This window comes from Coloeus monedula (genome assembly GCF_965178545.1).
Source record: "Coloeus monedula genome assembly, chromosome: 1".
NCBI lineage: Eukaryota > Metazoa > Chordata > Aves > Passeriformes > Corvidae > Coloeus > Coloeus monedula.
The window spans coordinates 141,367,394-141,393,880 of record NC_138781.1 but is presented as its reverse complement, the minus strand read 5'-3'; the positions used below and the strand labels follow the sequence as shown (position 1 = coordinate 141,393,880).

Below are 26,487 nucleotides of genomic sequence, written 5' to 3'. Positions count from 1 at the left end.
GTTAATTTGAAGGGAATTTAAAAGGATTAAGATAGGGATTTTTAGTAGTAGGAAAGATTTTGCTTTCCTTCTCCAGAGGTAGTCCTAAGATGCTGAGATCAGAAAGTTAAAAGCGTTGAAAACTGTAGCAGTCAGAGGAAAACAGTTCAGGTCATCAAACAGTATTTCCTTGGGTTTTATTAGGCTATTTATTGTAAAGTGTAAAAAAATTTTCAAATCGCAGGTTTTCTTAGTTATTGCATATTATGTCAAACAGTTCTGTATATTTCATAGTAGATTATTCATGATCCAATTTATTATTTTAATAATAGAATACAAAGAATTTTATTAATCTGCAATATGCTTCCATTAATTTCTATATTTAATGAAGTTTACGTAGATAATTATGTTGATTTAAAAAAAGAAATACAAAATTCAATGGTTATATTTATTTTCAAACAAAGCTATCTTAATATGTTTAGTGGAGTATCGACTTCTTTTAGGCATCCAACTAAAAATGTGCATGATTTCTTTATCTCTTCATGTTGGTATATTTAACTTTAAAAGCAAAAAAAACCTAAATAATTCTTTCATTCTAGTGTAATAACCTCAGTTGCAGTTAAAATAATTTACTTAATGGCACTTTTATTTTAAAAAGCCTAAAGGTTTTCAGTTTTGAATAAGAGGAAACTAGGCACCAAAAATAATATACTCTAGACAATTTTCTGTATTTCTTAACCACTATTGTGACAATCTGTGATTGCAAGTAGACTTCTACATAGTTAGCTTTTTAAACTTCTGGATTATTGCTCTTCTTTAGCTTTTTAAGTTCTTTAAATTTTATAAAAAGTCCGTACAAGGCTGAGGTACAGCAGCACTTCATGATTTGAACTGAATGTGTGGCGGATGTCAGAAAGGAGTTGTTGCCACTCTTAGTTTACCTTCAGCTACGGTTAAATTATCATTATGATTAGCACCCAGTAACCCTAAGCATTATGCTGAATATCAGTCTGATGAACTAATATTGTAATTTCAGAATTCTTATGGTATTCCTAATACTCTTTCAGTATTTTCCCCTAAATTGCATCTGATACAGATTAAATAATAGGCCTTTCATGTTTGGAGTAGTTTATTTTCATAGGAAAAAAATGAAAATAAACTGCCTTGCTGGAAATCTCCAACCTTCATCCCACCTTCACTCCACCCAACCTTCTCCTACTAAAGCTTCTAAAATATTGTTATCACAAGGACTTGGCTGTGACACAAAAGGAAACTGGCATTGAAGGTAAAGCAGAAAATATAAACAAGATGGGAATTTTGAAAGTATGACCAAAACTGGAGGATTTATTCATTTAATGTTTAAATATGGGGTATTCACATATGTCCTTACGTTAAATAGTGATAGTTTTATAGAGGGAATCCCCAGTGTAAAGTGAGGCCATCTTCCACCTGCCAAGCATGTCTGTATCATATCAAAGAGTAATTTCTATTGAAAGCTTTTCCTTTAGTCCCTCTTCCACACATAAAAAAAGCTTTTAGCATGTTACTCCCAGCATGTTTTTTGAAAGTAATGGTAAAACTGTTGTTTAAAAAATGTTGTGTCACTTGGATGTGAGGGAGGGTCACAAGATGCTGTTTTTTGTTTTATTGTTCTGTTCTGCATCTTATTGCTGGCACTATGCAATTTATAAAAACCTGGATGTCTTTTCAGATGTCTCAGGTGGGTGAGCAAGAGGCAAATGTGTTTTCTGAATATTTAAACACACAGGATATTTGACTCAAGCGTTGCATTTAACAAAATACTTGCAGTACACATGGATTGTAACAAACCAGATTAGCAATTAAGTATTGTACATCTCCAGAGCAGCTCACCTAGTTGATTTTCCCTTGCAATGCGATAATCTGGGGAAGTGATTTTCAGGGTGACTGTGTAGACATCAACCAGGATCCTGTTCTTTACGGATTGGTTCAACCCTTGTGAAAAAGAAATGATTATTCTTAGGAATTTCCTATAAACTAAAGTGTGGACAAGAAGCCCAACTTGTGCTACTTATATGAACTCAAGTTTTAAAAGCCCCTTTGAAAGATGCTGGACACAGGAGTTGGTAGCACTCAGGTTATGTGTGTTTGTGTCTAAAAAGAGCCAGCAGAGGTTGTCTTTGTCAGGGGAAGACTTCAAGCTGGTGCTCACATTCCTTTTAACCAAGCAAAGGTTACCACCACTTGAAATATACATTTTTCTTTTCATTCAATTTGCCTAATTTGTTTTCCAATGTCACAAGAAATCCAGTCTAAAAAACCTCATATTTCCCTAATGGCTAACAAAGAATAATTTTACGCACTCAAACACACACTGTTTGAGTATTGTGGGATGCCCTGTTTTAAATATTAATATCTGTTTCATAAAGATTGGCTAAATTTGAAATGTTGATTGGGGATATTTACTAACTGCTATTTCAGAAGAGTGCCCTTGTAGTTTGTGTTTTTTTTCTTTATAAAAGAATGAAGAATAAATGAGTGACAGAAATTACCAAAATTATTAGTATATTGTTGCATGACATGAATAAAAAATGCTTCTTGCTTGGCTTCAGATAGCTGAAGAGAGGATACGGTTCATGTTGTTTATTTAATTATATTAGCTGAAGGATTAGAAGTTTTTAAAATTAATTGTAAATTACAGTAAATTAATAAATTAGTTTTACAATTAACTGTAAAATTAATTGATCATTACTGTTCCAAATACAATGGCTTATACTTTTTAATCTTTGGTATATTATTTTTCCCTGGCATTTTTTTTGTAGGTATGTATGGTATACATATCATCATTGATAACTAGTTAATTTCCAAGTTGACATGTTTTAATATGGAATAAGATATTTCTGAACAGCCTACACCTGAGTCTGTCATCTCTTGCAGGTCATATTCCTCTTAAATTTTCAGAGAAATACAGCATTTCATAAAGGCAATAGTTTTTTGGTTTGGTTTGGTTGGGGTTGTGTTTTTTTTCTTTTTTTTTGGGGTATTGGTTATAGCTTTATGTCTCCTAGTAATTTAAGAATGGTTATTTTTTGTGGATTAAGTGTCTTAATAATAGAGAGGAGTTAAATTCAGAAAAATTGAGGCTTTTTGAACATTCGTATGTATAGACTCGGTCATCGGATATACTACATGAAAGCATCCACTCAGGTCAAGGGTCAACTCCGAGAAAAAAAATGTATCCTGCTTTCAGAGACAAATTATAAACTGAAGACAGTACATATAACACATGCATATTTCCCAAAATAATTTGTTGCATCTCAGGTTCATTGAAATTACTTACACATGCAAATAGTTTACACTGAACATTTTTCCTCCAAGAAGATGTCATTATCTGAAATATAACTAAACTAGGGGTTTTATCTACAGTTTGATTTTAAAAAGTAGGATTAAAAGGACATAGGGGAAAATGTGGTAAACACAGTTACTTCTCATTCTTCTATTGAGCAGATGGATTTCAGGATGACACCATTATAGCACTCCTGGCTTTGCTATTTTATTGCTTTATAAGTCCCTTCATTTTTAGTCTTACCCTAACTTTGCTGTCTCATTGTTCCTTATGATCCTTTTGATTTAGGATGCAGAATAGAAAACTGCGACTCCTGCTTTAGCAGAGACTTTTGTACCAAATGCAAAACTGGCTTTTACTCGCACAGAGGCCGCTGCTTTCGAGGATGTCCCGCTGGATTTGCAGCCTTGGAAGAGCTTATGGAATGTGTGGGTGAGTTTTCTAGCACAGCAGTGCTGCTGAAGTGGCTCTTTTGCTGGGTAGCCATATTCAAATATGGCACTACTTTAAGATGATGCTTAGTATTTCTTACCAGGAAATATTCAGTAATGAATTATATCTTGATTTCTTTACTGATAATACTACTAAATTTTTCCAAACATTAAAATACCTCTTCATTGGGAATGCAACTCTGTTGTGCATCAGAAAGTTCTGTCCTCTTAACTGTAAAATCATCGTGTATGAAGACTTATAATTCAGAATTTGTAAGATTTCAGGAATTGTGTCAGAACAAACTCTTTTTTTCGAGAGTATTGCTTCATTTCATGATGGAGAGGACTTGGAAATGTGAACTTTTGAGCTTTTCAAACCAAGGTGACAACCAAATAGGATCTATATATTAGATAGAGAAAAAAAAAGTCAATCTCATTAATTTAGGAGGGTTTTTGAATATTTGAGACTGTCATATCAAACATACAGTTTGATATTCTGAATTTTTCTTGGTCTGGTTGATGCTGGCTAAAAAGATTCTTTCAGGTTCTGTAGGAGATTTTAATTTTGTTTCAAGCTTTTACCTGCTAATAGTCAAAATGTCAAGTGTTGCTTTCTAGCAGAGTACAGTGTATTCTAATAAAAAAAAGAAAAAAACAAACACACCAGAAGAATTGCTCACTTGTGTTTTCTTTTGCTTTATCAGAAGGCTGTGAAGTGGGTCAATGGAGCGAGTGGGGAACTTGCAGCAGAAATAACAAAACATGTGGATTTAAGTGGGGCCTGGAAACGAGAACAAGACAAATTGTGAAGAAGCCAGCAAAGGACACAATACCATGTCCAACCATTGCAGAATCCAGACGGTGTAAAATGGCCATGAGGCATTGTCCAGGAGGTAAGTGTAGGCCATGCCAGAAAAATCTTTATGAGCTGAAGGCCAAATTCTGTCTCTGTCCTGTCAGCCAAGACTGAAAAGCAGCAATACTACATCAGTCCTAGTTTGTATAGCGAGACGCCAGAGAAATACTCAGCATGGGAGTAATCAGTCCTTCAGTAGACTGTGAAACTGTTTCTCCTGGTGTGGTACTGAGAGTTTTTCAAAGAGGTGCCTCATGGAAGAACCATAACAGGTTGCAGTTTGAGCTTCAGCATGGAAATGATGCTGATGGTGGAAGAACTACTTGTTCTGCACATGGCAGGAAAGATTATGATTCTAAACCTCTCTGCAGGTGGCACACACAGTGTTGGTGTGATGAGTATTTAAAGGAAAAGAAGTTAGTTACACATGGCATTGTTAGCTGGAACTATCAGCTGGAACATATTATTTATTTTAAATATTGTAAATCAAGGCCAAACTATGGTAGATGTGATACAAGCAGAACAGTAATAGATATCGAGATTTTCAGCATGAGACCAGCCTATGGCAACAGCCCTAAGTAAATAAAAGAAATATTCAAATTTCTTTACCATGGTGTTGCAAGACATAGTAGTGATGCTGATGTGAAAAAGGAAATTGAATTTCAAATTTGGGCCTGGTTTTTTTAGACTCCAAACTGAAGACACATCACTGGTAGAGAGTTCTTTTATCTTTTAAGTTTAAAAGTTTAACCTCTCAGTTGTGTATCCTGACCACTTAAACAGGTTTCAAAATTTGTAGGAGAGGTGGGTGATATGTAGGTAACAAAGATGCCATTCCTTTTGGAATCACAGGGTTAAATAAAGAATGAACTTCAAGAGATCTCTAGTCCAACCTCCTACTGCTAGCTGGGTGTCCTGGCTTGCAGTGTATTCTGTTACCATCCTCATGAGCTGTTGAAACCAGGTGGGGCAGTGTTTCCTTGCCTCTTCCCTCTGGACTATCTTTCTGTTAGTGGCCCATCAATGCCCTGCCGCATGACTCAGAGATAGCTCCCTCCAAACCATCTTCTGTTAATGAGCCCATCAACACCTTGCCTCATGACTCATCATCCCATTGTGGATGCTCCACCCCGAAGGAGGAACCAAGCATTCCACTTGGATATAATCTGAGATTCCGAACACCACAGACACCCTTTCCACTGGATTCCCAGAGGACAGGAGCTACACAGCCACCACTGGAGCTTCTGAGGAACAGCAGGCTCTTTCTACAGGATCACTGCTTCAACAGAACCACATCCACCACTTCAGGAGGACTGCAGCCACCATCTTATCGGACTGCTACCACCACCCTGACTAACAGTGTGTCAGGATGTATCCTGACTCTGTCAATTTAACCCGGTGTTTTCTGCCTTTATTTTTTTGATTTCCCTATTAAATTGTTATTCTGACTTGGTGCCTCCCACTGGTTTGTTTTCAAACTAGTACATATTTTGGCGCCCAATGTGTAGTGGGGTGCTGAGAAAAGTCGGAATTACAATTTTGTATTGTAGAAGCCACTATGATGCTCAACATGATTACATGGGTCTTGTACCTAGCTCTCTATATTTTTCCACGCATGGGGAACTACGTGCCAGTTGTAATGCTCCTGTGTAGACCAAGGTATGGTATAAAATTTGCTTTATTAGTCTATTATGCCTACTGCATGATAACCTCCGAGACAATGAACATAATTCAAAATATATACTCAGCTTTGTCTGCTTGTCCTACTCTAGGCTGCTACATCTGGGGCCTCAACAATCACACCTGGCCCCTGGGGGGAGGATTAGAGAATGTTTTTTTTCCAGCCTTTCAGGCCTGACACAGAAGTTTTTGAACTATTGAGTTCCCTCTGGATGTTAAGGATGGCATAATCTTCTTGTCAGTTCTTTTTGTTTTTTCTCTATGACCTGCACCGTGTATGCCATGCTTAGAATCTAAGCTATGGCACAGCATTCTCAGGATGAGAGGGAAAAATAGAGCAGAGCAACAAACGCCATGTCTATACAGACTATCACAAAGAAGAAAGAAGCCAAATGCAAAGCAACAGCATCCATGTCTACGCAGACTGACACAGAGGAGAAAGAAACCAAATGCAAAATAACAGTGTCTATGTCTACACAGACTGACACAGAGGAGAAAGAAACCAAAAGCATTGTCAGCGTCCCCACACAAACCATCACTGAACCAGAACAGCCCAAACTGATTGCAGCTGCCCCCGTTCAGAAGAAGAAATCAAAAAGCAAATCAGCCCGCATTGTGACTGACGAGGATGCAGCAGGACCTTCACACACAGCAGGAGAGGCAGAGCCAGAGATCATCACGCGGTCGCTATCCCTGGGTGAGCTGCGAGACCTGCGGAGGGAATTCACCCGCCAGACGAACGAGTCTATCCTGACCTGGCTGCTCCGCATCTGGGACTCTGCAGCCAATGACACCATTCTGGACGGAAGTGAGGCCAGGCAGCTGGGATCTCTGTCCCGGGATGTGGTCATTGACCAGGGGATCGGGAGAACCCAAGAAACTCTCAGCCTCTGGCGGCGACTGCTTACAAGTGTAAGGGACAGGTACCTTTGTAAAGAAGACCTCCAGGTGCACCAAGGAAAATGGAGCACAATGGAACAAGGTATCCGGTGCCTGAGGGAATTGGCTGTGCTGGAGATCATTTTCTCAGAAGACGAGAGATTTCCTAAGAGCCCAGATGGTGTCCAGTGCCCATCACAGATGTGGTTGAGATTCGCACACATTGGACCAGAGATATACTCCCGTTACCTGGCAATGCTGCAATGGAGGGAAGGCGAGGACAGGGTGGGCGTCTTGGTCAACAAACTGAGGTTTTACAAGGATGCTGTCACAGCCCCATTTCGCAGCCATGTCTCGTCCATGGAAACAAGGCTGGCTGAGCAAGTCCGGAGCTTGATTGAAGAGGGCCATCAGAAACTGAAAAAGGAACTTAAGGAAGAAATTTACCACATCTCGCCGGAATCAACAAAAATCTCTGCCATTAGGAGCAGGTGTCCCCCAACCAGGGAGAGAGGATACACTCCACGAGGTAACCTCTGTTTTTTTCTTCAGGAACATGGAGAAGACATGAGTAAGTGGGATAGAAAACCCACCTTCTCCTTAGCAGCCTGGGTACGTGAACTAAAAAGAGGGACAACAACCACAAGAAGCTCATCTAGAGTCAACACTGCTCCGGTCTCTCGTACGCAGAACTCCAGACGGTATAGGAATGACAATGTGACAGATCCTCTTGAAGGGACCTCAGGAGCATATTCACTGGAGGGAAGCAACATGTACCATGACCAGGAATAGAGGGGCCCTTCCTCTAGTCCGGTAGAAGAAAGGGACAATCAGGTCTTTTGGACTGTGTGGATCCGATGGCCTGGCACATCTGACCCACAAAAATACATGGCTTTGGTTGACACAGGTGCTCAATGTACTCTGATGCCATCAAGGTATGTGGGAGCAGGACCCATTTCTATTTCTGGGGTGACAGGAGGATCCCAGCAGCTGACTATACTGGAAGCTGAAGTACTTTAACTGGGAACGAGTGGCACAAGCACCCCATTGTGACTGGCCCAGAGGCCCTGTGCATTCTCGGCATAGACTATCTCAGAAATGGATATTTCAAAGACCCAAAAGGACATGGTTGGGCTTTTGGGATAGCTGCTGTAGAGACAGAAGTTATCAAACAACTGAGTACCTTACCTGGCTTCTCAGATGACCCCTCTGCTGTGGTACTGCTGAGAGTTGAAGAAGAACAAGTACCAATTGCCACAGCAACAGTGCACCATCGGCAATACCTCACCAACAGAGACTCTGTGGTTCCCATCCATGAGATGATTCATAAACTGGAGAGCCAGGGGCTGGTCAGCAAGGCCCGTTCACCTTTCAACAGCCCTATATGGCCAGTGCGTAAGTCCAGTGAAGAATGGAGACTGATGGTGGATTACTGTGGCCTGAATGAGGTCACGCCACCACTGAGTGCTGCTGTGCCAGACATGTTGGAGCTTCAGTACGAGCTGGAGTCCAAGGCAGCGAAGTGGTATGCCACCATCGATATTGCCAATGCCTTCTTCTCCATTCCTTTGGCAGCAGAGTGCAGGCCTCAGTTTGCCTTCACCTGGAGGTGTGTACAGTACACCTGGGACTGACTGCCCCAGGGGTGGAAGCACTGTCCCACCATTTGCCATGGGCTGATCCAGACTGCACTGGAAAAGGGTGAAGCTCCAGAACATCTGCAGTACATCGATGACATCATTGTGTGGGGGAACACGGCAACGGAGGTGTTTGAGAAGGGAGAGAGAATCATCCAGATTCTCCTGGAAGCTGGTTTCGCCATCAAGAAGAGCAAAGTCAAGGGACCTGCCCAAGAGATCCAATTCCTGGGAGTAAAGTGGCAAGATGGACGGCGTCAGATTCCCACCGAGGTCGTCAATAAGATCACAGCAATGTCTCCACCAACCATCAAGAAGGAAATGCAAGCTTTCCTAGGTGCCATAGGCTTTTGGAGGATGCACATTCCCGAGTACAGCCAGATTGTGAGCCCTCTCTACCTGGTTACCCAAAAGAAGAACGATTTCCACTGGGGCCCTGAACAGCAGCAAGCCTTCGCCCAGATCAAACAGGAAATTGCTCACGCCGTAGCCCTTGGCCCAGTCAGGAGAGGACCAGAGGTGAAGAACGTGCTCTACTCTGCAGCCGGGAACAATGGTCTGTCCTGGAGCCTCTGGCAGAAGGTGCCTGGTGAGACTCGGGGTTGACCACTGGGATTCTGGAGCCGAAGCTACAGAGGGTCTGAAGCCAACTACACTCCCACAGAGAAGGAAATCTTGGCCACCTGTGAAGGAGTTCAAGCCGCCTCAGAAGTAATTGGCACTCAAGCTCAGTTGCTTCTGGCACCCTGACTACCGGTGCTGGGTTGGATGTTCAGGGGAAAGATTCCTTCCACACATCATACCACCGACACCACATGGAGCAAATGGATTGCTCTCATCACACAGCGTGCCTGTATTGGAAACCCAAATAACCTGGGATTCTGGAAATTATAATGAACTGGCCTGAAGGTGAGACTTTTGGATTATCTTCTGAAGAAGAGGAAAAGCAAGTGACCTGTGCTGAGGAAGCCCCACCATATAATGAGCTACCGGAGACTGAAAGACGTTATGCCCTCTTCATTGATGGCTCCTGCCAAATTGTAGGTGCTAACCAGAAATGGAAAGCCGCTGTATGGAGCCCCACATGACGAGTTGCACAAGCTACTGAGGGACAAGGTGGATCGAGTCAGGTTGCAGAGCTTAAAGCCGTCCAGCTGGCTTTGGATATTGCTGAACGAGAGAAGTGGCCGAGGCTCTATCTTTACACCGACTCGTGGATGGTAGCTAATGCTCTGTGGGATGGCTGGATCGCTGGAGAAAGGCCAGCTGGCAACGCAGAGGGAAACCCATCTGGGCTGCTGAGATTTGGCAGGACATCGCCGCCCGAGTAAAGAAGCTGACCATGAAGTTTTGACACGTGGATGCGCACGTACCCAAGAGTCGGGCTGATGAAGAGCATCACAACAATGAGCAGGTGGACTGAGCTGCCAAGGTGAAAGTATCTCAGGTGGATCTGGACTGGCAGCACAAGGGAGAATTATTCCTAGCTCGTTGGGCCCATGATGCCTCTGGTCATCAGGGGAGAGATGCAACATACCGATGGGCCCGTGACCGAGGGGTGGACCTTTCCATGGACAGCATCTCACAGGTCATCCACAGTTGTGAGACCTGTGCTGCAATCAAACAGGCCAAGCGGGTGAAGCCTCTGTAGTACGGTGGACGATGGTCAAAGTACAGGTATGGGGAAGCCTGGCAAGTTGTCTACATCACCCTTCCCCAAACCCGCCAAGGCAAGCGCTACGTGTTGACCATGGTGGAAGCAACCACTGGATGGCTACAGACCTACTCTGTGCCTCATGCTACTGCCCGGAACACCATTTTGGGCTTGAAAAAGCAAGTCCTGTGGAGACACAGCACCCCTGAGAGGATTGAGTCAGACAACGGGACTCATTTTAAGAACAGCCTCATAAACACCTGGGCCAGAGAACACGGTATTGAATGGATATATCATATCCCTTATCATGCACCAGCTGCTGGGAAAGTTGAACGCTGCAATGGACTACTTAAAACCACCCTGAAGGCACTTGGTGGGGGGACCTTCAAAAATTGGGAAGTGAACTTAGTAAAGGCCACCTGGATGGTCAATACCCAAGGGTCCATCAATCGAGCTGGTCCCACCGAATCGGAACCCTTGCACACAGTGGATGGACATAGAGTCGCTGTGGTACACATGAGAGGTATTTTAGGAAAGGCTGTTTGGATTAATCCCACCTCAGGCAAAGGCAAACCCATCCGTGGGATTGTCTTTGCTCAAGGACCTGGTTGCACTTGGTGGGTAATGCAGAAAGATGGGGAAACCCATTGTGTACCACAAGGAGACCTAATCTTAAGTGAGAACTGTGTGTCGGGTTTCATAGTGTATATATATGTGTGTGTGTGTGTGTGTATATGTGTGTATAGAGTTTAAGGAAGGTATTGATTTGGGATGACGTAGATGGTAATAGAATAAGGGGTGGATAACGTCCTGGGTTGCAGTGTATTCTATTGCCATCCTCATGAGCTGTTGAAACCAGGTGGGGCAGTGTTTCCTTGCCTCCTCCCCCCAGACTATCTTTCTGTTAATGGCCCATCATTGTCCTGCTGTATGACTCAGAGATAACTCCCTCCAAACCATCTTCTGTTAATGAGCCCATCAACACCTGGCCTCATGACTCATCATCCCACTGTGAGATGCTCCACCCAGAAGGAGGAACCAAGAATTCCATCCTGGATATAATCTGAGATTCTGAATACCACAGACACCCTTTCCACTGGATTCCCAGAGGACAGGGGCTACATAGCCACCACTGGACCTTCTGAGGAAGAGCAGCCCCTTTCTACAGGATCACTGCTTCAACAAAACCACATCCATCACTTCAGGAGGACTGCAGCCACCATCTTATCGGACTGCTACCACCACCCTGACTAACAGTGTGTCAGGATGTATCCTGACTCTGTCAATTTAACCCGGTGTTTTCTGCCTTTATTTTTTTGATTTCCCTATTAAATTGTTATTCTGACTTGGTGCCTCCCACTGGTTTGTTTTCAAACTAATACACCGGGTCAACTGTGAAATCAGACAAATGAAAAAAGAAATAAAGGGTCGAAGAATCCTGAGGAAAGCCATAACATGATGAATAAGATAAACCTCAAACAGTCTTAGAAAAGGTACTTAAATGAGTTGCTTTGTATTCTGGGATTGTTGAAGGTGTCTGTTTTGGATTGAATATTCTGCCTACCAGTGGATATGTACGTTATACATAGAGTTTTATTTTATGGATTAAATCTGTGTAAGCTTCATTTTTGTCTCTAGGACTGTGAGACAGTCTGTAATGGTATATGAAGTTGATTCTCTGTTATCCAGGTTGACAGTCTATGATGTACTTTGCTTCCCTGTCCCACTCCCTGTATTCATACACACATGGATGGATGCACACACAGGGCATAGTCACAGTGGTACAGGGGTGCATTGTACAGCACACTTAATCTGCAACCTAAATAAACTTCTCAAAGGCATTGAAGAATGGAACCTACAAAATTAACATCCTATAGGAAAGAAGATGAAAAGGTAAAAATGAAGGCTGATTTGGGCTGCCATGTTATGAGTGTCATGGTATCTTTGAAGGTTAGTCATCTGCCTCTACAGCAGGGTAGCTACATTGCTAGTGCTTGCAGCCTGCTGAGTGTTCCAGTTACTTCTAACAGACTCTGAAGCCCCCAAATGGAGGTAGTAATCAGATCAGCTAAGGAAATGTTTTACTGCTAAAATGAAAGGAAATAAAAAGGGCCCATGTCAAGTTCTACTAAATCTCCAATCAGTGTTTTCTTTCTTTCCTTTCATTTGCCTTCAAATGCATGCAGCTGAGCTTGTAGTGGAAAATTTGAGAAGATTGCAGAATTTTTTGAATTCAACATCATGTGGTACAGATTTAGTCATTTATGTACCCAGTGTGTATAGAGAGAGGTATTTTATGGATGCAGTGTCCAGCTTCCATAAAAACTGCTAGCAAGTAGAAATGTGGGTTTAGTCTTGATAATTTAGTTGGGATACAAATTATTCAAATTGTTGTGAATAGTTTGAGAAGTGTGTTTAAGTGGACCATAATATTCAAGAATGCTGTAGCATGTTCATATAACTGTGTTAATTTGGAGCTATCAAACATTCATACCTTTTTGTGGCATATTCTCTTAGGTTGTTTCAAATTTTCTTGTCCACCAATTCAGGTCACTGCTTAAAGATTTACATCTCAAATTTATCTTTTCAAAGGCCCAGTGGCTTTCCTAAGAGTGAGGGTATCTATTGCCTGGTGTCCATATTGTCTCTATATTAAGATCTCTGATCAAATCTTTGGCTTTTTTGTCACTACATATCAGGAAAGTTGTTACTGCAAATACAAATTCAGTGTAGTACTTGTAGTACTCTTTCATGGGCTCCAGTAAATCCTAAAGATTACAGTCCTCTCCTCCCATGGTGTGGAATTTCCTGCTGCATCTGTTTTCAGATAAAAAAATAAATATATACACAATTTCAGGTTTGAACTCTCCACACTGAATACCAGTGTTTAATACTGCTTCTGTGCCAACATATAAAACACCTCCCAGAGTATAAACTTCTTTTTCTCTCCTAAGAAACTCCTGGGAGAGTATTAGTGATGTTTTAAGTGCCTAGAGTAAGTCTTTCCCAGACCTGGTTATCTCTGCAGGTGAGGAAGCCACAGAGGCTGCCCTGTATACAACTCCTGCTTTGTAGTATGTTTTAATTTATATTATATACAGGGCTGGTCTAAGACCCTGTTCCTTTATCATATTTTAGTTAGCAGGTTGCCCCGTTAGACACTCAGAATGTTCTACTGCTTATTTGATCATTGTGACATAGTGGGAGGCACAGACACGGGTTACAGGTCCTGGCTGCTAAGGAAGAGATTCGGTGTCTTTAAAAATATGGTGTTTTCCTAATGTTAGGAATTTTGTAACTGAACTTTTAAACTGAAGAAATAAGTGAAAAAAATTGTAAGGTTAGCACTTCTGGGAGCCTGAAGACCCATAATCCCTGTAAATGTCAGTTGAGAGGCTGTTAATAAATCCTTTCATCCTAATGTTCTCAGTACATAAACTCACACAAATGTGGAGAATAAGTGTTGGATTATGTAGCTAAGATGATTGTAGATTGTGATGAATTAAATTGAGCACAGGAAGTAAGGATATTTTTGGTAGAACAGGGTCAAATAAAGTGCTTTTGTCATATGCTTTCTACTTCTGTACATTTTACAGTTACTATTTATGGTCCACACTACAGGGAAACTTCCAAAACAGATTTTTACATACTTGCAGTAGAAGGAAAGTTAAATTCTGTTTTCTTACCAAGTACTTCAGCTTCATATTTTTAAAATACTACCCAGCTGGCCATATGGCTGTGGTACAACTCTGTTTTTTGATGAATTATTTAACACTTCCCCAGTATTTGCAGAGTTGTAGAGATACAAACTGGAATACAAGTGAAAGATGATTTCACTTCTTTCCTACTGAAGCCAGCAAAATAAGAATAACACTGATTTCATATTTGTTATATATATTTTCTTAGTGTCAGTAGTAATTGATTTAACTGCTATTACCCTGTGGAAATATCACATTTGTGTATCTGTTAATGTTATATAAGTTACCCTGTGGCCTGACTGTAACATGAATCCCACTTTGAGAGGTTAGACTTAGACAAAGGAGACTGGGATTGTTCAGGCTACCTTCTACCTGTGCTGGTCTCTTCCCAGTTAGGAGTTTTCTCCTCTAGTCCAAAAAGACAAAACATGAGAATTTTTAAAAAACAGCAATCATGTTACAGCCAGCGGGGCAATCAGCAGTCTGAAATGTACGATAGACTGATAAATCTTGCTCTCTTCATGTTTTCCCATATATTTACTATAAATATTTTAGTTGTACCTCTTATTTTTATGTTCGTCATGTTCACCTCAGTAATTGCTTCTCTTTTGTTTGTGCACTCCAGGAACCTGCAGGTTGACTTAATTTTTCATATTAAGTGTTACATAAGCAAGCAAAGCAGTTCTCTGCTATTTTAGTGTTCATCAGACTGCAATTCTTCAAGCTATCTGATACTTGAATATTACTCTATGCCAAACTAATACTTCTGCAAGTGCACATTGCTGGCCCATGTCCAGCCTCTCATCCACCAGCACCCCCAAGTCCTTCTAGCTCAGCAAAGCCTTCTGTTTTCCAGGCTCAACAAACCCAGTTCATTCAGTCTCTCTTCACAGGGTAAATGCTTCAGCTCCTGACCGTGTCGGTGATGCTGTGCCAAACTCTACCATTATCTTTCTTTTCTTGAACTGGGGGACCCAAATCTGCATATGGTATTCTAGATGTGGTCTGATGAATGTCAAATAAAGGGAGATGATCACTTTACTTAATCTGCTCTCAGGCTGTATTAACAGGTCAGCAGATTGAAGGAAGTGATCATTGCTGCTATGGCACAAAGTTGGCTCACACTTTGCTCAAATTTCATCAGGCCTTCCCAGGAGAGCTGTTCCCCAGCCAGTCCATATCCAGCCCCTATTTTTTCAGCGAGTAATTCATTCCCAGATGCAGGACTTTGCACTTTGTTGAATTTCATGAGATTCCTTCCAGCGACAATGAATCTTTTCCTCATAAGTATGAAATAAAATACAGTCAAAATAAATATAACACCAGTGAATGATATTTGTGATCAGGCAGTTGATCACATTCTTTTGAGCTTTTTGATACATCTACATTGTAGTACCTAATGTTGAAAAGTTTGTAAGCTGGGACTCTTTTGAGACCTTTATTTATACATAGCACTTGTAGTCTGTCTCAGTGCCAAATACCTACAAACACCTTCTGCCTCTGAGTCAAGGCTAGGGCATTCTCTAGGTGGGGCTCAGTAAACATAACCACCATATTGTCTTTCTCTTATTGGTCATGCTCTGTTGCCACAAGAACAGATAGCCTAAGTGGCAAAGTCTGGTCCAGAAACAGCAAGAACTGTTGTTGTTGTTGAACTCAATGAGGACTGTCAAGCACTTGGCTGGATTGGTCCTGGACTGAGTAGGCACCATCCTTGGAAGTTTCTAAGAGCTGACTTGACAAACCTTTGAACAATCTGGTCTGAATGGTCTTGATCCTACTGAGAACAGATGTTTGGACTGGGAACCAGTCTGAATGATTCTGTCTGAATGGCAGAACATGCTGTGGGTATATGCTGAAAGAACACTGTGTTTCCTGTTTGAGCTTTGCAGAATTTCTGATGACTTCTACTGTGGATTAGAGAAAAGCTGGAATGACTGGTTGTAGGGAATAGGACCAAATCAAATCTCTACTGTGGTTGCTATAGTGCTGAAATATCTTCATTTGGCCTATTTTATTCTTGTTGAAATTATATGCAAAGTATGTGTAATGTTTTGAATATAATGCTAACTGTTTAATGCATTTCCAAGTTTAGCCTTAACCAGGATAAAAGCTTAGTTCAAAGTGCTGATGTCTTAATTTATTTATTATTATTTGATCTGCTCACTTAGTTGTTTTTGGCTGAATGCTGCACACGTCTGAATTCAAAATCATGCATAGGATCTACAAGATTCGTAGCACAATATACCTCTATTTTAAGTTAATGCACTATGGCAGTCTAAGAAAACACTGAAAGACCAGCAGAACTATAGAAATGCAGCTATAGGACTGTATTTTGGAGTCGCTGTGACTTTTCATATCTTAAAGAAAAGTTTGATTTTTCGGACATTTTTAGTAAATTGAGGATTTCATTCCATTGCTAGTAATGTCATGACATAAATGTATGTGTCAAGTTAGACATAAAAGAAAATGATCCTGCTTAGAAAAGATTATCTTATAGGTTGAGGCCTGATGTGAACAGGGATGGTAGCAAACATAAAGTATTGTGGCTTAGGGAAAGATGACAAGATTTACGAACAGATCGTACTACTTTGTTAGTATTGCATGGTTCTTTAAGACATTGGAATATTATTTATTGCTATAATACTAAAACTAGGATTTACAAGACTTATCAGTATATTAAACAAGACTGTGGTACACAGAATGTACAACCAATATACCATCATTTCCTACTGCAGCTCTCTGTTAATTTTGCAGTTACGTTGGACCAAATCTGCCCTTGTTTGCACTCACCAGACAGGTAGAAGCTTCATTAAGTGTAGCTCCACTGAGTACTGGCTCTGCTAGAATCCTGGTATTACCAAGCAGGCTTTCCTCTTTCATGTATTTTGTGTGTGCCAGGCTGGCCAAGAAGACTTGGCCTTAGCTTGTTTGAAAATATAATCCATAATATTCATTTACAAAGCATGACTCCAAGCCTTAGAAGGAGAGAAGAAAAACCTGCTTCAGCATCAGTCCACAAGAAGTAAACTCCACCAAAAATGCTTATTTGCACAGTGCACGGTGGGAAAGCAATAGTAATGAGAAAATATTTTTGTGAGTAGTTTAGTTGATGGCCATTCTGCACATTTTGTGAAGGACCTAATAAATGGGAACAAGAAGGGACAAAATAGTAGTCCAATGTATTTTGGAGGCTTTCCAGGAAACAAGAACTGTTTTATAGTGTGGCTTAACCCTCAGAGCCTGGCATGCTTGTTAGTACATTTGTTCAGGAAACAGGCCTTTGTCAGCTGCAGATTCTGCTTGTCTGGATTGTCAACATCTGCTTTGTACAGAGAATGTTGTGCTGTGAGTATTAAAATGTGGGTCTTTTTCTACCCTTCAGCTGATCACACTCAGAAGGGACTGCAGGCAGTGAAAACCAGTTGTAAAGGAAATCTAGACCCTGAAGAAAATGAAACACATAATATTGCTCATTTCAGTGAGAGTGCCTGCAACTAGACTATGTATTTTAATTGAGGTACATAGACAGGAGCTATAGTTATATCATCAATAGTCAATTAAGATTGTACCAGCTTCTAAGAAGACCAGAAGTGTTTTCATCCCTGTTTGGTAACAATAAAAAGAGTGAAAATTGAATCATAAGTAGTTTCAGGTTGGAAAGGACCACAGAAAGTCATCCAATCCAGCCTCCAATTTTCTCCAATTGTGAGAAAATCAGGATTAGCCATTGCTCTCACAATCCTCAGACATCAAATATTCTCCCTTTTTTGGTCTTAGTTCTGTTCCTCTTCATATGCTTATTTCAGAGATGATGATATACAAATTATAGGAAAAATGATGTTGTTTTTATTTGTTTCAAAGTGGAAAATACAGAAATGTACAGCAAATTTGTAGTCATATTTTCATGACCTTTGCATTCATTGACAGTTAGATGTACATGCATGCATGTGCCTGTATTGGAGCACTTCTGTACCTGATGCCTCTTAGATTTGCAGGTAAAAGTTAGGCAGTATACCTCTCAGGTGATAGCATACTATAAAGTAAGTCAAATAAAGCAAGAAACTCTGATTTTTCTTTTCTGCATCAAAGTATCGTATTTTCTATAATCCTTCTTCTTAGAAACAAAACCTTACATGGATATTTCTTGTACCTTTTTTTTTTTTTTTTTTTTTGAGCTAAGAGAACAAATAACTGTATTGTGCATGTATTTGATTCATATTCATTAAAATGAGTTCAAGTATAAACTCACTGTGACTTTTAATCAATTGTTGTTATTTTTCTTTTACATTGTTGGGAGCAATCCATTCCTTAGTTATTTTCCAAAGGCAAATTGCAATCCAATTAGACTCGTATTTGAAAAGTAGTTAGAAATAGTTTTTATAAGCCGCATAAACTGGAACGTCAGTTTGAGTAGCAGTTATGTTCAATTCTGAAACTAAGTACCATCCATCAAAGACCAACATGCAGATTTTGCAGGAATGCCTCCTCTTTGCTCCTACTAGATGGCATCACATTGCTTGACGGTTGAGATGGCTCATGAAAACTTCATGAACAAGATGTAGCTGTTGACTGATCCTCCTCCTTTTTCTACGTGCTTGAAATCAGATGAGTTAAAGTAAACAGTTAAACAGTTAAGTGCTCTGAAAAAATATCAACACTTATTGAAAATAACCCTCCTAAGATTTAGGTCATATAGATAACTGTTCAGTGTTTGGGTTTGTGTTTTCCTTGTAAATGGGATGGTGGTTCTTGCATGGGAGTTGAGGCAGCTTGTTACTATGTCACTGTGCTCCTAAAAAATATTTTTGCTGGTTTTGTCTGGATAAATATTACTGTGGGTTATGATTGCAATTAGGGTAATTGTAAATTAAAATTTGTGGGTTTGTGTGAATGTGGTGAAATAATGCATTATTTACACTGAAACCTGTAACTCAGCTTAGATAGATACAACTAGCCTAAATTTCCTTGGAGTGCTGCTGTAGTGAAGTGTGGTTTTGGTTTGCTCTTTTAACTGATGGGTTGTTTTAAAGCTTTTAAGAGACTTCAGTCTCTTTGAGTGAAGCAGAATTTAAAAACGCATAAAATAGAAATTAAATCTGTCCAAAGTGACCTGTAGAGGGTACCTTTCATGACATTAGCAAAACACTTTTGTGGAAAAGGATTGTTGTAATTTGATTTCTGTTTTAGTTTTCCTCTTTAGTACCTCTGCCCAAAGCATATCTTGTAATGGACCATATACACTGAGTACGAGGTTTTAACTCTACATACTTTATCAGGATGATTCAGCCTGTGGAAATTTATGTGTTGTTTTATCATATTGGCAGGATACATTTTCAACTTATTTTTAAAGGCTTTCGAGGGAATTACTGGCAGCGCAGAAAAGCCAACTCAAGAACATTTTCTCCTTTATTCTGAATATAAATTATTCTTCAAGCCTCCTTTTTAATTAAAGTAGTAGGAACTATTTTCTTGGGAAGACATTAACATAGTTTTCCCAATCATTAAAAGGTAACATGCACAATTTATTTATTGCTATTATTGTATCTTAGACCAGATAAGTACTTTCAACATGTGTGTTTCTTTAAGTAGACCGTATTTCAGAAGTAGCATGAGTATTGAGTGATGCAGTGTCTCCTGTGGGAGTTACTGTTTTTAATGAATAACTGAGTGTACCAGAGTGTAAATCCTTGTAAATGACCAGAGTATGAGTTAGAATGGTCCCATGGCAATTATACAATTCAGGGTTGTTTAAAAATACTGAAGGAGAGCCAGCTGCTAATCCACATGGAAATACAAATACTGAAAAGAGCTGTGGCTGATCCAAGTGCACAGATTGAATTTGTCCATAAAAGGTATTTGATGGATTTTATTGTGCATACCCTTGTGAAGTAACTCCTGTTGGTTTTTTTCTCTTGCTCATTTTGAAACTACAATCCACTTGGAGGAGGAAAAGCCGTATACATACTCATTTCTGATTCTTGACTAAAGAGCTATTTTTGTACATTATAGTGTCACTAGTGTCACAGTGTTTTGTACATTATAGTGTATTCAGTCACAGCAGAGAAACCAGCAAACGCTCACCTGCCTGAGATTATATGTTCCTCCCTTAGGATCAATCAGTTAGGCACAATTCTGTGCATATCCTCTGCCAAACCACAAGCCTGGTATGGCAGGTCTGGAGAGCCATCTGCTCAGGTGTGGCATGGCTAGAGAGCAATCAGCCTTCCTCAGTTTTAAAAGGTTCAGTAAGGCTTTCCTTGCACAGAAGTCTCTTCTTAAGTAATAAACCTATTAGGCCATACAGATAGTATTTTTATTCACAGGATTGGTACAAGAGTCACATCCTGACTGTTCCATGATGTCCTCAGGCACAGAGGTAAAGCTGACAGGTCTGTATTTCCCAGGGTTCTCCCTCCTGCACTTTTAAAAAATGGGTACAGTGTTTCCCTTTCTTTAGTCACCTGGTACTTCATCTGATTTCCATGATTTTTCAAAGATCATGGAGAGGGACTTGGCAACTCCATCAGCCAATTCCCTCAGGACTCTGGGATGCATCTCATCAGGCTCCATAGGCTTATGTACATTCAGGTTCTTTGGGTAGTCGTGAACCTGATCTTCTCTTACAGTAGGATGTATTTTGCTCCCCCTGTCTTCCAGTCCATTCACTCAAGTGATGTGGGAAGAGAGGTTATTGGTGACGACTGAGGCAAAACAGTTTTTGAGTACCTCAGTGTTCTCCTCATCTGTTGTTACCAGTTTTGTCAGTTTTGCTCATCGGGGGTACACTTTCTTTGACCTTCCTTTTCTGGCTGACACACCTGTAGAAGCCTTTCCTGTTATTCTTTGTGTTCTTTGCCAAGTTTAAGTCCAGCTGCACCTTGGCCATCCTGACTCTATCTCCATGCATCCAGGCAGAGTGCCTATACTCTTCCCAGAGTACCTGGCCCTGCTTCCATTGCCTGTGCATTTCCTTCTTGTCCTCTAGTTTGACCAGCAGGTCTTGACTCAGCCATGCTGCTCTCTTGCCTTCTTTTCTTGATTTCTTACACCTGGATATTGTGAACTCTTGTGCTCTAAGGAAAGCATCCTTAAAGTTCTACCAGTTCTGTTCTACTCCCTTGTCCCTGAGGGCAGTTTCCTGGGGGGAAACCAGGGGTTTCTATTGACTAATAGAATTAGGACCAGGGGATCCTCTTGACTAATTCCTTGACCAGCTGGAATTTTGTTTTCCTAAAATTCAGGGTACCAAATTTTGTCTTTGCCTGACCCATATCCTGCAGGACTACAAACTCCACCAGTGCGTGATCACAGCAGCCCAGGTTTCCTTCAATCTTGATGTCACTGATGTCAATGATTATTTGTGTTGGTGACCATCAGGTCCAATAACCATGAGCACGGTCCTTGTCCAGTACCAATGCAAATTATCTAAGTATCTATCACCCTCCCACATGCAGTAGGCCAGCAGTGTACACAAGCTAATTGCAGCTGCTTGACTGTTAAGATAGAAACTCATTACACTGCTGTAACTGTGATTGTGATGTCCTGTCTCTACCCTACATAATAGCTTTGTTACTCTGGAGAATCATTTTGAATGCTCTGTGGCCTGCTTTCTTGCTAGCTAGTTGCAACCTAAGGTAGCCTAAGACAGGAGCCTTACAGGTTCGGGCTAAATTCAGTAGAAGTTGTTCACTTCTTATCCTACAGCCAATGAGGGCAAATGTGGAGGGTAAAGAATCCAGGAAAGAGGAGGAGAGAGGAAATAATCTGAGAAAAAGAGCAATGGCTTCTTCCTGTTGTTTGGTTCTTCGGGCAGAAAAAAAATCTTGAAGGTACAGACATAGGGATCCTAATTAATGGCTTTGTTAGCCAACAGGAGAAGGTAAAGCCTGTTCACACATGCTGATTCACTGAATGGTTTCCAATGCCTTTTAAAATCAGGCAAACAATGTGCAATTCTACAGTGATGTGTAGTTCAGAGACTCCTAAGTTGGTGCTGCATAAAGTAGCTCAAGAAATGTGGAGTTTAAAAGTGTCAGCATAATGCTGTGCAGGAGTTAATGATCCCTGCTGAGACACACGATTTATTAGATCTGGCAGGGAGCTGTGCAGATAAAATGTTTTCAGGTCATGAGGTACTACGTTTGGGATGAAGAACTGTGATTTGCTCTATGGGTGCATAGATCAAGAATGCTAACTTGGGGGACTCATTCTCTTGTGGGATTTATTCCTGTCTAATTATTACAGAGAGGCTTACAATAACTCTGGAAGGGCACACTGCTCGATGCATAAATGCAGCAGCTTCCAGTGCTCTGCTGCAGGCCAGATTTAATTTAATTAACTTGCACCAGATAGCTAGAGAAGTGAAGGGGGAGTGCCAAGAGGGAATATGCAAAGGAACAATCTCCCCAGCTGCTCTCACTTGTGTGACCACCAGTGTTAGAACTAGGCTGGAGTCAACTGCACTGATTTTTAAGGCTGTGCTGTGAAAGTCCTTCACAGAAACCTTCTAGATATGTCTGCATCTTTACCTCTCATAAGCAGCAGAAGAAGGGCAATGGAAAAAGGGGAATGGAAGAAAGATTCTGCTACTCTTTCTTTCTTTTTTAATTGTTGCTTGGTTTTGCCTTTTTTTTGTTGTTTTTGTTTCTTTTTTTTTTTTGTTTTGTTTTGTTGTTGTCTTTTTAGAGCTTTCTGAAATAATCTGAGATAATTTTATTTCAGATTGGGAAGTTTGGGCACCACTGATTCCTGTAGTACATTTTGCTTTACACCTCAGAGGTGAATGCAAAGAACTTCCTCTTGAACACTTTGAATTCCTGGTTCATTCTGAAGAACTACAAAAATTACTGTAGATAGTGTTTGGTAAAGGAGTGGGAACCTGAGCATAGGAAAAGAGAGATAAAAAGCAAGAATTGCTCATGATGAACAGGGAATCCCTACTCTGCATTGATTTTACATGGTATTGTACCCATTAAAAATGAGTAGGTTTAAATAATTTTCTGAGTACAGTCTTAAGACTAAATTAGCCTAAAATGAGTAGTAACATGTAAAGAACAATGCAATACCATGGCGATATCTCAGTACTTTCCCTGTGTCAGTATAACATTCTGCACCAAATGATCAAACACAGAAGCTGTATTAATCATGATGGACACAATGCAGGGCCCCTTTGTGCAATGAGTCCTCTACCTTAAACATATTTGTGTGTCTAAACTAGCACAGTTTAGATTTTGAAGGGGCCCCAAAAGTCTGTTTTAAAGTGTCGTCCACTGAGTTAGTATCTACATCATCTTTGCTATTTAATGTGAGAGTTTATCAGTTTGTGTTTCTTTATGCAGTGTGAATCAGGTAGAAGGCTACTGGAGTTCAAAAGAGGCTGAGTTTATAAAGCCTTACACAGTGCCTTCAAGTTTGCACATCTATTTACTGTGTAAAAATATTGCAGATACAATAGCAAATTTTAGATTATGTTTTATGACTATTCTTCTTACAGAGCTTGATTAGCTTGGCTGTTCATATATTTGTCCATTTTAAGCCTTTTGTTGGTTTTCTGTGAGCATTCCTTGGCATTCTTAGCTGATGATACACATAAGTGTGATGACTTCTGCAAACCTGGTACTAAGTCAGAGGTACATAGTTGCAAAGAGCAGCAGCAGTAGGACTCCAAAGCAGGTGCTTTACAGCACGTCAGATTTATAAAAAAACTTTAAGAAGTTCAAGCAAGAGGTATGTCTTGCAACTCCAGCATAGCTGCTTGAACTATCATGGAGCATAAAGATCACAGGGATTTCCAATGGCATCAATAGCCCATGTTAACACCATGGCACTCGTTAGAGTGAACTTCTGATGAAAATGGCAGCTGGCTCTTAAATCATTCTGCTTCACTGTCAGATACAAATGTGAACATTTTGAATGGGTTGCCAACTGTACTTATACAAAAAGTTCAGCACAGTAGAAAGAGTACTATAAAAACTGTCAAACTTTTTTGTTTAATTGCTTTTAATGTTGCACAATGAAACCTTAGCTGTTGACTAGAGGCGACTGCCAAGCAGCTTTGATCAGATCTAGCATAGTTGCCCTAAAGCTAGATTGCATCTATCTTTAATACTATAGTATCTTCAATACTGACAAAGTTACTACATGTATCTACTACTTGACATGACAAATGTTTAAAGGGTTTCTAAAACAAAGCTAGTTATAAACTACCAAAAAGATGGTTAAATTCCAGCTTTTTATTTTTGCTCTGAATTTATGGACCAGATTATTTTGTTACCTCCTCATTTACCATCTGTTCCTTGTAAAATCTAAACAAGAAGAAAAAACTTCTGCCGGGGTTTGCAAAGAAAAACCACAATTTGGTCAAATATAGAGGATAATTTTAAGCATTGCAAAACACTGGAGGAGAGATACACTAAAAATCAGTTTGCAGCTCTGCCATATAGCACTAAGAGTGATGTATGAGTAGGACTATTTGAGTGTATTTACAACAGGAAAAAAGACATTGTATTTGATAACTGATGGCTGAAGAAATTTCTGGGCCATAAAAACTTGACAGATGAAAAATATCTACTGAGCAAGTCCTGTGTCAGGCTTCAGGTTACTGCTCTGGGTAGGCAACTGGAATAACTGGTGGGAGGTTTCTAGCTGAAAGTAAGTACTGTGGCAGAATAAAGGGAGATGAGTCTGAAACAAAAGGAAGTTGTTTCAAGATCATTACATTGTGTCAGTGTGATAATACAAATTACTGACATTCTGATGCAAGGTCAGAATCAGATTTTCATAATCACTGAAGGTGATTGTATATATGTTCTCTTTGGGATGAATAGATGCTATCAGATGTAATTCCCAGCACTCAGCATGTGATTATTCTGCCACCAGACTCTGTTAATCGTGTCTACAATCCAGTGCCAGCTTGAGTGTAGGCTGTGATAATTCCTCTTTTGAGAACAAGGGAAGCCAGTGGATCATGAGCCCTAGACTTATAAATGGAAAAATCCTGGGAGATAAAGTTCATTTTTTTCTTGCAGCTGTGGCAAGGAAAAAGAGAAGAGGATTTATTATTTCTGCAGAACTCAGAAACAGAGATGACCCAAAAAACAGCAAAGTGTTTTGAGAGAAGTTTTATAACATGCTGAATAGTTCTTTCAACTGGAGTTTTTAAATTAAGTAATTGTTCTTAAAATTTCAAGCTCTAAAGAAAAAGTTGATTCATATGTCTTTTCCAGAATAATGTTTTTTTGGGTGGAGTATGTTGTGAAATAAGAATATTTTACTTTTCTCTTAGTTTTCTTCCAAACATCTGAATTATTTTTTTCAGAGAGATAAAAGAGATTCCATTTCTTCAGAGGGGAACATTCTCCCCCTTTTATTACAGTGTCATAGGTTTACAGTATCTGAAATTGTGTCAAGCTTATAAAGCATTCACCTCCTAGATCTTTGGGTGAGATACTTATCTGGAATAGGTTGGTGGTGTTTTATAGATAAGTTGCTATTAATCTCTCATAGCATTGATGAGTGTGAACTTCTTGATGGTTATTGCCAAAAGTCAGAAGTCCCATCAAAGCCAGTAAAGTTTAATTGCTTGGTTGGTTTAAATGAGAAGCAAATCTATCTGTTTTGTAATTATTACTTGTTCCAGGAAGTAATGGGATCTCAGAACTTAAAAGTGAACATAAAATAGGAGCCAGAATATAACTAAAGTCCTTCTTGCTTCATTGAGCGATTTTAGAATGTCTCTCTAATTCAGCAAACATTGTCCTAGAAGAAATTATTAAAAAAAAAAAAGGAAACACACTTTCCCCGAATGAGTATAGAATAAGAGTTTAAATAGTGCTGCTGGACTTGGAGTTATAACTGTCTGCATCAGTGCATTCACTTCAAAGCTGGGAGCAACATGTTTCAAAACAACCACTTAAAATTTATAATTCTTATTTAGACAGTTGTTCAAGTCAGCATCTCTGTATCATCTTTCAGGGCTATTAAAGAAGGGTGTGGATCTATTGATAGGAGTTTTACTTTTCTATGTGAACCAAAATTTCATCTAGTTGGACAATTAAGTGTGTAAATTCTCTAGAATTGGTAGAGGCTTTATGTCAGCTCAATAGCAATTGAATTGGTGTGTTTACCTTTTGTACCACTTACAGTAATTTTTCTAATGGTCTTGTTCTAAGACAGTAACAGACAAAAGAGTAGGGAAGGCCTTCTTACTGACAACAGTTCATGTGCAAACTTTTGTCTTCTCCCTCAATCAAAAAATGACTGATTTTGGAACAACACTTTTTTAGGGAGTGAAACTAATGCTGCCAGCGTGGCAATGCTTCAGCTGCCAAAGGAAAGGTACAAATG

The 26,487-nt window shown here is 40.0% G+C and overlaps 1 protein-coding gene across 3 annotated transcripts in view; it reads left to right on the top strand.

Annotated features, from left to right (window-relative positions):
• RSPO2 (R-spondin 2) overlaps positions 1–26,487 on the top strand; it is a gene marked incomplete at both ends in the record, with an annotated part of 112,066 nt that overhangs the window by 61,698 nt on the left and 23,881 nt on the right. Inside the window, 2 exons of one of the 3 annotated variants that reach the window (XM_082293460.1) lie at positions 3,593–3,736; positions 4,443–4,634. In XM_082293460.1, coding sequence (XP_082149586.1) covers positions 3,593–3,736; positions 4,443–4,634 — 336 coding nt within the window. Of the gene's footprint in view, positions 1–3,592; positions 3,737–4,439; positions 4,635–26,487 lie in introns of all 3 variants that reach the window. The other 2 variants (XM_082293459.1, XM_082293458.1) reach the window with 2 other exon arrangements.